This window comes from Vicugna pacos, chromosome 26 (genome assembly GCF_048564905.1).
Source record: "Vicugna pacos chromosome 26, VicPac4, whole genome shotgun sequence".
In the NCBI taxonomy this organism is placed as follows: Eukaryota; Metazoa; Chordata; class Mammalia; order Artiodactyla; family Camelidae; genus Vicugna; species Vicugna pacos.
In genome coordinates this window covers 9,401,611-9,414,224 of record NC_133012.1, presented here as the reverse complement: position 1 = coordinate 9,414,224, position 12,614 = coordinate 9,401,611, and the positions used below count along the sequence as shown (strand labels likewise).

The 12,614-nt window shown below is 39.3% G+C and overlaps 1 protein-coding gene across 7 annotated transcripts in view; it reads left to right on the top strand.

The window, feature by feature from the left end:
• NRG1 (neuregulin 1) overlaps window positions 1–12,614 on the top strand; it is an 885,407-nt gene that overhangs the window by 731,186 nt on the left and 141,607 nt on the right. For all 7 annotated transcript variants that reach the window (XM_072950309.1, XM_072950308.1, XM_072950312.1 and 4 more), the window contains exon 3: window positions 7,677–7,798. In XM_072950309.1, the coding sequence (XP_072806410.1) occupies window positions 7,677–7,798 (122 nt within the window). The remainder of the gene's footprint in view (window positions 1–7,676; window positions 7,799–12,614) is intronic.

The following is a 12,614-nucleotide window of genomic DNA, read 5'->3' as shown; positions in this document are numbered from 1 at the left end:
AGTCCCGTGAGGAGGTGGGTCTGGGGAAGAGGGAATGTGCCTCTGGCTGGGTAGGTGAAGAGCAGAAACCGCAGTCAGTAGCAGGCCCTGTTTATAGGGCAGTGAAGAGGCCATTTGGGTTGGGTCAGCAGGGGAGTCGATGGGAAGTTTTGCCCTTTCCCAGACAAGATGCCCTGTGTCTGCCCTGAGCTAGCTGCTGGGTCCGCGGAGATGAACAAGAAGTGCTCCCTGCTCTCCAGAGGCTAGGTCTCGAGATGGGAGGAGAATGTAAGCAGATATGTAATCCTCAGTTTTAAAGTGGAGGGGATGCTGTAGGAAAACGTGCACATGGACGGTGGGGAGGGCCCCCCGCCAGGGACAGTGGAGGCTTCGCTAGGAAGACGGAGAGGAGGGAGGGAGGGAGCGGGGAGAGGGTCACCTGGGCTGAAGGAACAGGACCAAGCAAGCTGCAGACTGCAGGTGTTCCATGTGAGGATGCCTGGAGAGGAAAAGCTAATGAAGTTGGATAGATAAGTTGATAAAAACGGAATAACAGAAAAAGTGAGCTGCCCAGAATGAATATGGCTTTGAAAGAGCACATGTAAATGTAAAGAGCTAATTTGTTACATGGCTTGGATGACATATAAAAGTGTCATTAGTATTCAGAAAAGCATTTTCGTCTTGGCTTCATGGGCCCAGACACCTAAGAGCACTGCCTTACATATTAATAAAATCCCATTATACCGGAAAGGCTGACATTCGGAAATTACTTCTTTTAAACAATAGCCTTGCTGGAAGGAATTAAATGGGAAGGGAAAAGACTTTTATTCAAGTAATGTGACTGTAAATTACTCTTGGCAAAACAGTGAACATTTTTGATCCTTTAAAAAAGAAGACACTTTGTGTAGAGTGGGCAACTGCTCGATAAGTGATCACCTTATTGGATTTCAGAATTGGGTATTCAGTCATTTCTGAAGTTGTATCTAAAAAAACAAAAATTGGTGTCATCGCCTTTTTTTTGAAGGACCAAACTGAATCTGAATTTAATTAACATTTGCCAGGTGCTCTTTCATTTCATCTTATAAATACAAGAAAAAGAATACTGTTGTTATTATACCCATTAAAAAATTAATATCCTGAAAATGATGGAAGCTGGGTTTCTGCCTGTAGATCTGATGTTAATGAGGGAACACTTGGACCTGAAATTGAGCTGACTCTGCGTCTCGTGTCTTCTCACCACTCCTTGTGGTTTTGCTATGGTATCCAGTAAAGTCACAGCATAGGGGAAGGGGCCTGTTTAGGCTTAGGGTAAAGTCTTTAATAAAAAACATTCCTATTCTTCAGCTTCGTCTACATACTCACAATTTTTCATTACAAAGATATTCAGAATGTTAATGGTGTGCAGTGGTTACTTGTTTACTTGACTTAAACTTTATCTTACTATATTTGTTTTCAGTCAACAGTCCAAGAAGGGGTACACTTTACCTGAGACTGCTCACCAAGCAGAGGTGAATTTTTGTGTGAGGTTTAGGATTTCCCTGGGATCCTCTTTACTTAAAACATTGACTCTCTTCCAAACTTTCATCTAAGTTTGTTTTTCACATTTTAGAATATAGATTCTTTGCAGCAGCTAGTATTTACCTTTAGCTCCTTAGTGTTAGGAAAAGATTTCACACCAATAGACAATGTCTGTTATTTTGTAAGGTCTTACCCTCTTTGGCCCTGCTCCTACTAATAAACGACATTCTTATATGTTCCTCCTAAGATTTTACATTTACGCTTGAGCCTCTGTGTGTTTTCTTTGGCTAAGCGATGTGTGGGGCCGATTAAAAGAAATGGAAGCTGCCCTAATCGTAAGTGTCTGCTTATCCCTTTGTTCCTGTTTCCTTTGCCTGGTGGACAATTGTGATCAAGAAAACTGGTTAAAGAGCTTGGTGTGTGACAGGTCATTGTGGGACCATCCAGTTGGCCTCATGTACATACCTGTTCTCTGTTAGCCTTGTTAAAGACTGACTTCCAGTTGTTTGTAAACGGCACATGCTTTTCGATGCCCTTAATTTTGTCTCAGCTCTGTGTTTCTGCTCTTACATATTTTAATTTTGTTTAAAATTAACTCTAATTGGTTTGGTCGAAAATGTTTGAATTGTTTTTTAAAGAATTGTTTCTCTCGTTACCAGTTGTTGACGTTGTTGTGGCTGTTGTTGTTTTCACTCTAATAGAAAACTTTTATATGCGTTCCCTTCTCTTGTTAGCTGAGCCACTCTGGCACGTCACTGTAACTTCGTACGTAGGAAAGTCTTAAACCCCTTCGGTATAAAATGGGAATTCCCAGTGCCTATTTCCTAGAGTTTGTGCAAGGTGTTTTGTGCAGTACCTGGTTCCACAGAGTCTAATAGTTGCCTTGAAGTCTCTCATTCTCTTCTCTACCTTTCTCATCATTGTCTATTGGACAGTATCTGAAGCTGTGTTGAACACACACACACACATGAGTTCATATGTTTCCTTAGAGATCAGAGAAATGGAATTATATAAACTAAGATCTTTGATATATGCATCTAAGTTGCTTTAGCCTATAAATAATTGTGGGAAGAATCAACCTAAATAAGAAAAATGAGATAGTAGTTATTGGAACCTTGAATCCCTCTTGTCAGTGAGCACTAACTGAAAGAACAAAGTTTGCATTTTGATATAAAAAAAGAAAAAGAAGTAAATATTTACAGCTTTCATTTATAAATCGGTTTGTATAGTTTATTGTTGATTAGTTTTTCTTATTCCCAAAGCCACACATGTTTATTATAAAAATCTAAATATTGCAGGAATGTAGCGTGTAATTGTAATAATAGCCAACACTTACTGGGAGCTTGCTGTATTTCAAGCATTGTTTTAAACATTTTTCATGTATTCACTCTTTTAAAAGTTTTAGGAAGTGAAAGTCCACCAAAGCATCAAGCCCTCCCAGCTTCCCAGATAACTCACCAATTAAAGACCAGAAAGTTAATTTTGTGGTGGGAAGGGAATTCAATAATTCTTTCAAGTTAACTTTCTTCTTATAGACAGTATATGGTAGCCTGTTGAAGAAAGTAAAATGAGATTATTAATACCCATACTTAAACCCCCGAATTGTTGCAGTGTATCATTTTCAAGAAAGATTTGTCTTTTTCTATTCTTTCACTACTTCCCATTCCTACTCTTGGACCCAACGATGGAAGAATCTCATAGTTAGTAAATAAACTGTGGTACACAGACAATGGAGTATTGTTTAATGCTAAAAAAAAAAAATGAGCTATTAAACCCTGGAAAGAAATGGAGGAAACTTGAATGCATATGACTACATGAAATCAGTTAATCTGAAAAGACTATCTACTGTAGGACTCCAACTAGTTGACATTCTAGAAAAGGCAAAACTATGGTGACAGTAAAAATAGCAGTGGTTGCCAGGGATTTAAGGAAGGGAAGACAGGGGTAAATCAGCTGAGCACACAGGAACTCTGAGACGGTGAAACTATTCTGTAGGATACTGTCATGGTGGATACATGTCAGGATACATTTGTCCAAAGCCATAGTATATACACCACCAAGAGCAAACTCTGATGTGAACTGCGAACTGTGGATGATGACGTGTCCGTGTAGGCTCATCAGCTGTCACAAATGCACATCTCTGGTGAGGAATGTTATTACTGGGGGAGGCTACAGAGGTACAGAGACAAAGGGTCTATGGAAGATCTCTGTACCTTCTCCTCAATGTTGTAGTGAACTGAACACTGCTCAAAATAAACTCAATTAAAAGAAATCTGTATAGTGAGTTAAACGTATCATTGGAGTTCAAAGGGGCCCCCTGTGTCCCTTGAGAATGTTGAGTTTCTACTGAATTTCCAAAAGGGTTGCCTGCCTCTTTGACATAAACACTTTCTCTCTTTAGATTTTTAAATATGAGGCTCTGATTGAAGCTTTCATTTTGAAGCAGGGTTTTTTTTTTCACAAATAATTGAAACCACTGATCTATTTTCATCTTTCTCTGCATAGAAATATTCTTGTTAGAAGTTGCTTGACAGGTGGCTATCCAGGCTTGAATCTTTCCAAGAGAGAACTTCACCCTTTCACGTCACACCCTCTCCACTTTTGAACACGCAGAAGTTTCTTCCTTATATATTGTCCAAAATGTGCCTTCTTTTTCTTGTAAGACATAATTCTACCTTCAAGAGCTTCTCCCAATAATTTCCTTTTCCAGATAACAACGATGAAATACATTTAAATAGCTATCCATATCTCGTTCACAGCTGCCTGCCTGTGGGACCTCTGTTTCTTTAACAGAATCTTCTCTAGTAATAAGATTTCTAGGTCCTGTTCAATTCTGACCACCCTCTTCTAAAGTCCTCTAGCTGTGGAGAGATATTTTTTCAAATGCCACTTTGAAACATAATTCAATACCCTAGATGTGATCCATCCTGTGAGCAGTATATTGAGACATTTTTCCAGTTTGATTTATGCTCTTTTAATATTAATTTGGCCAAACAGTGCATACCTTTCTTTTTCTTCTTTTTTTGGGGGGGAATAGTTGTGGAAGATGGAGTAATGTTAAATGTGTGGTTAATTGAAATCCTTTTTTCTGTATACAGTGTTGTCCAGGCTCCTCTCTCCCAGCCCGTATTTCTGCTACTGATTTTTGAACCCGAATGTACTTGTCATGCTTCTCTTGATTAAATTGATTCTTGGTCTCGGCCCACTGAAGTTCAGTCCTGGAATTCCCAAGGGTTTCTCTACAGAAAGGATTCTTTAGTCGCTTGTCACGCCTGTTTTAGAAATTCACTGTAACTATTTGCATAAAAATGGCTAAGAGGTACTGCTGTAAAGATATCTGTTTAAGTCGGTTTAATGCAACATTTATTTGAGCATAGAAAATGCCTTTTTTTCTCTTGTTCTCTTTCTTTTTCTCTCTTTAAGCATAATGCTTATTTACATTACTTGGAAGAGTATTCCAGGAAACACTGCCCAAGTCTTTTAGAAGGATTTTGATTTTAAGATTTCTCCCTTTCAGGTTAACAGTAAGTCAGTGTTAACAGTAAATTTGATGACCGTGTTTCTTATAGTTCGACTTGTTTCCATAGTTAAAATATGAATGGCACAGGGTGAAGAAATAACTCTTTGCATATCATCACGGACTGTTCCTAGGTTTATATAAATAGGAGAGCACGGCTGTTCTTGGAATTACAGCAATCTTGGGGTGTTGTACATTCTTGGGATGTTGCTGTAATCATCGTATCTCAGAATTTGGGGGCTTAACGAGAAAAGTTACTATTTTCTTACATTAGAAATTCACTTTTTCTTCTGTGTTGAAAAACTAGGATGTTATTCCCATCCTGATATTCTGCCTGATTTATTTATCAGTGATTGTTAGTGTTTCCATGGTCGCACATGAAAATTCTTTCAGCTAATTAAGTTCTTGGGGGCTGGACGAGCTTATTATATTTATTCCATCAATAATCCATTTTAAAAAACACTAGATTTGAATACTCCAAAACCAGGCTTAAAAGTTAACAGAACTTGACAGGGGATTATATCCTAATATTGTTTTATATTGATAATTCTAAAGTTTTTATATTTTATTATTAAATCTTAATATCTACTTACCAAGATACTTGCCATCAAGATGGTCTATTATAGTTTATGGGGATATACTTCAGGGAGGCTTTTCTGTGCGTGACCCTCTCTGATTAACACATGAATATCCCTGTATAAATTGTCCTTGGAGGTCCCCCCTTTACACAGATAGACAAGGCTGTTATTAGAGTAGGTCCACTTTTCATCAACTAGTTGTGTAGATCATTCTTTTCAAAAAATATTAACACATATGCCATGTGAGTAACAAGAATTCTGTGGTCAAATAGGTTTAAGAGAAGCTAAATGACGTATTCCCTTCTTGGAGGATCAAAGGACATTGGCATATTAATCCTGCTGGATTTTTTTTAAAGCCTGTTTTTGTTTAACCTAATGTCTTCCCAACGTATTTAAGCATAGTATACTTTGTGCCGTTTTGTTTTCTCAAGTTTATCTGTTGACGTTGTTCTGAGGCACAACTAGTGAAGTTAACTTTTCAGTCCACATGTTGGTTTGACTTTGGTGGCCTTGGTCTAGACTACCTCCGGCTGGCTCTGCCTTTTTAGTACTGCATCCTCCCTGCCTGCTGCCAGCTGTAGGAGCATGAGGCCCTGCAGAGAGCTGGCGTGGGAACATCCAAGTATTCTCTTCATTTATTCACATGTTCACCCAACAACGTTTGAGGATGCGCTGAGGACAAAGCGGTGCTGTAGGTTCTGGGAGGATTCCAAGAAACTTAAATTATGGACTTCCTCTCTAAAGTATGTCTCCTAGCTTGAGAGAGAAGACATATTGAAAGACCCAGTAGACTCATGAGAGAGGCACTCAAGGCTGTCAGAATTTAGGCAAAGGGGAGAGCGTGACTCCCGCTAAGTGATTATGAAAGGTTTCATGAAGGAACTGGTGCTTGAGGTGGTCCTTGAAGGTCAGCTAATACCTTGATAGATAGAAATATGGGGCCCCCATTCTAGGAAGAAGAAATGACCCAAGCAACAGCATTAAGGTGGAGGAGCATAAGGCTTACCCATGCGGCTGGGTGGGTGGCTCACTTGAGTTGACTGGGGGAGAAGAGTGGAAATTAAATTCGGAACAACTGATCCAACTTCATTAATAATATTATTAGACAGGAAGAGCAGGAAGTTCACTTAAAAAGTAGGGAGGTGTAATTTATGGGAGGTATGCATGTAAGTCTGAGATGCTTCCTTTGCTTCCTACCTTCTCTTCTCCCCGTTGCTCTCCTCTCAAGAACCCAGGCCGTCAGTACCAGGCTTCTGTCTACAAGGACCCTTTCCAAAGGCTTTAGTAAATGCTGAGCCAGTCCTCAGCAGTTCCAAGGGTTTAAATCATAGAGATTGCTTAAATTATAGGCTGTGTGTGATAGTTAAGCACAGATAGATGCAAATCACAATGCTGCTCATGCTCAAAAAGAGTGCCAAGTATCGATTTAAGATGCAGGCTTTTATGAAAGTGTGTGCGGTTGTTGCATGAATATTTATTTCAATATTAAGAGCCGTTTGTGCGGTACTCTGCTCCCAGCAACGAGAATCTTCCTTAAGAAAAAAAAAAGACAAATTCCCTGTCTTTGAGAAGTGGTAAATCCTCTTCATTCAAAATCAAGGTAATTCCTGATGTTACTCTCCTGAGAAAAGAAGGACCGAGCGTTTTGATCTATTCTAGTCTTCATTAAGTATCTGCCCTTACCAGATTTATAAGAAACGATTTTACACTTGTTTATCATCCTTAACCCTATTGGCTGGTAACCTCGAGATATACAGAGGAAAGGAAATTTACTATTTAGATAGGAAAAATTCTGAGGCTAATAATATGGTTAGTGGTGCGAGAGGAAGAAAAAGAAGAATTAGAGAAGGGAATTCCTTTAAATTGCCACCCTGGGTGATTAAATTAGGATGATGTCCAGGGTATAACTTAAATGAGGTACATCTCACTTTCACTCTTGGTAAAATCATACCTCGATGAACAGTTGTATTTTAACATGTCTGTAGAGTGGAAAGGGGCAGTTTGAAACTACACGGAAATACATTTTGACGATCATTGTATTTCTGTGAAAGATACTTAACACCCCTTTGGTCCTTATCTTACAGGAAGTCAGAACTTCGCATTAGCAAAGCATCACTGGCTGATTCTGGAGAATATACGTGCAAAGTGACCAGCAAATTAGGAAATGACAGCGCCTCTGCCAACATCACCATTGTGGATTCAAATGGTAAGAGATACCTACTGCATTCTGCTTCTCGGTGTGTAAGGCGTGTGCTCCAGATACGTGGTGAGACTTGTAGTACACTGGTGTGTTGAATCGCATTGTGAACCGATGAACACCCACGGAAGGAAAATCATATTATTTCGAATATCTTGTGTGTCCTCCATGAAGCTCTTCACCCCAGGAAGTGAAATAAACCTGAAATATACATAGATTTTTTTTTTAAGGATTTGAATAACGTCATGAATGGCAGAGACAGGATGGGTTGCTAAAAGAAAGAGGTTGTACCTCCACTTTAAGTTACCTGGAGACAGCAGTCAAGACTTTCAGTCAACAACAGAATATGTGTATATAAATAATTTATATACAGAATACATAGGTATATACAGAATATATGTATATTGTATATACATACATAATACATATATTATGTATGAAAGTGTGTACGTTGAGTGTGTGTACATGTGTGTAAACAGAATATAATCTTGACTTAGTCCTGGGAACTTTTATGTTCTTATATATAAGTTTTTAATACATTGACTCTAGTAGAAGGTTAAGTCTGTCAATTTTTTAGGCCTTAATTGAAATTAAGAGCGTCTTAGAGGCAAAGCACGTCCTACTATGCAGAAGCTTCAGCTTCTGTTTCCTGAGAGCAGTGCCAAGGGGGCGGTCGTTAAAGAAATGAGTGACGTGGAGGTAGAAGGTGGCACCGACCCTCCGGCAGCGTCTCTGAGTTATCCGAGGAAAGGCAGAGCATCACGGCCGGTGGCTCTCCGTTTGTGATACCCAGTACCCCACAACGTGATGGAGCCATCTGCAGAGGAATGAGGAGCTAGCAGTGAGCGTCGGGATCTCTACAAACAATAAAATACTGCTTCAAAGCTTTTTGTGAATGATGTCACTTAACTCCTGCCTTCAGAAACCCTGTCATCTGTTAGAAAACCAAGCCTACTTGTGCTGCTTCCAGGCAAGCGATGGCAAAGAATGTTCAGTGCCCAGACCCGAGCTCTTAAAGTGATGACAGAAGTGCGAGGCCAGCAAGGGAAGAGTGAGGGGAACTTCAGGGTTCCCTCCACAGGACACTGGTGTTTGTATCAGTTGACTTTATAGGATGGGAGAAGGGAGTGAGACATGAATGTGAGGCAGGATTGGGGAAGCCACGTTCATTGCTAGGCTTCGGTGGACTTCCCAGCGAACTGCTCTAGCACAGTGGCCGCGAAGTTCATTACGTCCGTTTTAAATGCCTCCCTCCACAGAGAGTAAAGGACAACAGTGAAAAGTGCTTTCCATGATCCTTGTTAGAGGCTGTGTTGATCGTTTAAAATTTAAGAGCCATTTAAAATGTGTATGAGTAACAATGACATCACTTTACTTTTGAATCAGCAGAGGTTAAGCTGTAGGGTTTTGCTTGTGTTATTTTACCCCACTTGGAATTTTATAGGTTGCAGCTTGAAGCACAAATTTAAAACGAATTTCAGTGGCTTATTCTTTTCTCCCTATTACACCATGCTTAATAGCCTGTTCTCAGTTTGTCACTGGCTTGCTGCCACATGTCTCTTCCTGGTAAAGGCGACTGAGTTATGATTTGGACACTTGGATTAGATTTGTGTAGCTATGCATACTATAAAATCCCGGGAAAATAGAATTAAAGTAAGTGTCATAGTGTGACTGGGTGCTTACAGTAGAATTATATTTAATATTCCATGTTTTCTGAATTATAGGATTAAACAGTTAATTACTTACCACTGTATTATTCCTGGCAAAAGACTCACAGGGTTCCTTTTATTTGGGGGTGCTGAAGTGTTGATAATATGACCTTTCACATTTCTTTCACAGGAGAGACATCCGACTTCTTTTTCCATATTAATTCATTCAAGAATTGGTTTTGAATTTGAATATAGTGTTGACCAATTATGAAGTGTAGAGAGAAATGAAAGGAGGGATGTTTTGGATAATGAACCTTCTTTACCTGACAAGAATAAAGAGACGTTTATGGAATATTGTAAGGAGGTCATTGTTAAACAACCATCTAAAATTCTTCAGGGACTGGGTTCTCGCTGGCTTCTTGAAAGCATCTGAGGGAGGAGAATGAAGAATCTTAATTACAATGCAAGGCGCTTGTGTTGGTTTTCCTCTTAGAACATTAGGAATAGTTCATCCTTAGCCAACCCTCTCTTTATATTTAAAAAGAAATGGACACTTAGGTTGTGTTTTAAATTCTTTAGCCCCTGGTTCACTATAGCTCACTCTATACCAGACTGTGTGTCTGCAAATGTTTAAGGTAGATTCTTTGGTTTGTGAAGAACAGAAACTGAATGTGAGGCTTAAGGAGAGAGGGATTCCATGCAGAAGAACTAGAACTTCACGATTGTGAGACTCAAGGAGAAAGTGGTACCCAGGGCACATCTGTGAGTTTAAGCACCAGGAATGTGTGGCTTCTCTCTCTAGCGTCTCTGCCCTTCCCTTGCCTCAGATACTGTCTTGACTCTTCCACTGTTTCATACATTTTCTAACCTCTCCTGCTTTCAACTGTGCTTCTTTAGAGTAATTCTAATCTTTGATCTGATTATGATCCCATGTGGCCATATTCTTCACGGTTCTATTTAAAGCATTCTTTCAGTTTTGACTCCTTCTGTAGGATTGTTTCCTTAGTTCCCAAATCAGACTCCCTATAGCAAGAATCTGATTGGCAGAGCTAACCATACCAGACCACATCGAAAGATCTAGACAGAGTACAAATCATTTTAGTCCTGGTGCCCACCATGGGCTCAACCCAGCACAGTGAAGCCAGAAACATGGCTGCCTAGAAACACTCCTCTTTTCAGAGGCTGTGGCTGGGACACGCCCTCATCAGCGCCTGTGGCTTGGCAGGCACGTGGCAGACAAGGCCAGTGTGTTCTGCGTTTCGGGAGACCCTTTTCTCCCTACACGTCAAGGGCTTAGTTATAGTGCAACCAAAAAGAAAATACATAATCTATCTGATCTTCATCCTTTTCTGTTACCATCTACAAATTTGCTATATTCAGATCAAGGCTGGTTATGAAGGAAGTCTCAGCTCAGGTCCTGAGTTCTCAGGGACTCAAATCCACTACCTTTGTGTTATCACATCCCTGTCTCCCTAGGAATCTGGGCAGAGGATGCACAGAAACACTCTTTCAGAGAGGGAAAGAACACTGTACAGTGGTTATAAGCTGCCACATGGCCAAGCCATCTCTTCCTAAATGTGATTTACCATTGATTTTGGCTGAGAGTGGAATTCTCAAGAGTTTTTTCCCCCATGGAGAGGAAAGAGTCCTAGGCGGCGAAAAGGCTTAAAAATAAGAACATGTTGCCAAAATATTATATTATGTAGAACTCCCCTTGAGATTTTCATTTGCTTTCTAGAAAATATTAGTCATGTTGGGTTTTTTGGTGTGTGGTCTCACTCTTCTCCCCCATATTTCTCCAGTAAGTACACAACTGTGGTTTGATAATTTCTATGTAGGCTGCCTTGATGAAAGATCCTGGTATGTGACTGTGAACTGATTATCCTAATGTCATTCTGTGCAAAGGATTTCTTGTGATTTACTTATGTTCTCACAGAGGTGCCTTCTTTGCACTAAAATGCTTGAATATATTTTGGGACAAGATTCTAGAAGGGATGGCAGGATTTAGAGGGCTACATGCACAGGGCAAAAAAACGTAGCAAGATGAGCTTGCTGCTCGACATGATTTTTAATCCCATTATGAAAGCTGTATAACTATTAGAATAAAATCAGCACAGATCCTAAAAGTCTTCCGTCCAATATTATGAACTCATTGTTTAGATTTGCTTAGATTAGCAGCTAGATACAAATGACATGATACCAAAAAACCCAGAAATTTCCTTTGACTCATTATATGCTTGAGTGAAACAGTGATCATATTTCCAGTATTTTCAAGCATTTAGAAAAGAGTGCATATGTAGCCAATCATTTTGTTATAGGCTATGCTTTAGGAATTTGTACGTCTTCTGCCTTTTCCAATGCCTTTTAACCCCTACTTTATTAGCGGAAAAGAAGTTGTCGTACAGTAGACAGGTATAAACCTATGCAGTCTGCTAATTACTTCCGGGAATATGTATAAAGTCTAACAAAATCCATTTGAGTTTTCATACAAAGAGGGATCTCATAGGCAATCATTATGTGATGGATTACAGATGGGTTCCTTTCATGACTTCAAATATGGTAGATTAAAAGGCCACATATGCCATGCTTACACGGATCGCACACTTTATGTTCATTCTAATTTGTGTTTTATTTGGCTTGATCTTTATAGAGGAAACTTTAATCTAGCCATTAATTCTTAGTTGAGAGGCACCATAAAATCTCCTGGGCATCAGATTAAGGAAGAGAATAATAGACCTAACTGGGTTTCAAATTAATTAAGTACTGCTCTCTTTTAAAAGATTAATACAGGAGAATATACAACTAATCAATCATATCTTCTGCTAGGTTTTCTTTTTTTAATCAGGAGAAAAATTATTTGAGTGAGATTCAAGATCCCATAGGAGCAGTTGGGCTCCTAGCAATAAAATAGCTGTTCCATTATATGATGAGCAGAAAAAAAAGATTATTTCCACAAAATTTCATTAATCTAGCAATTGGCCCTTTAAAACCTGGGCTCCTGTGGGTAACCCACATTAACGATGTTGTTAGAAATGCTGTGAGATTGGTGAACAACTTATAGTTGTACGGAGAAGCACATAAAATATGTTTTATCCTTCGTGTAACAGTCTCCCTGTCTGTTGCGTTATATAGGATTCCTGTGAAAGGTAATAAAGAAGAGCAAAATGAGTGAAAGA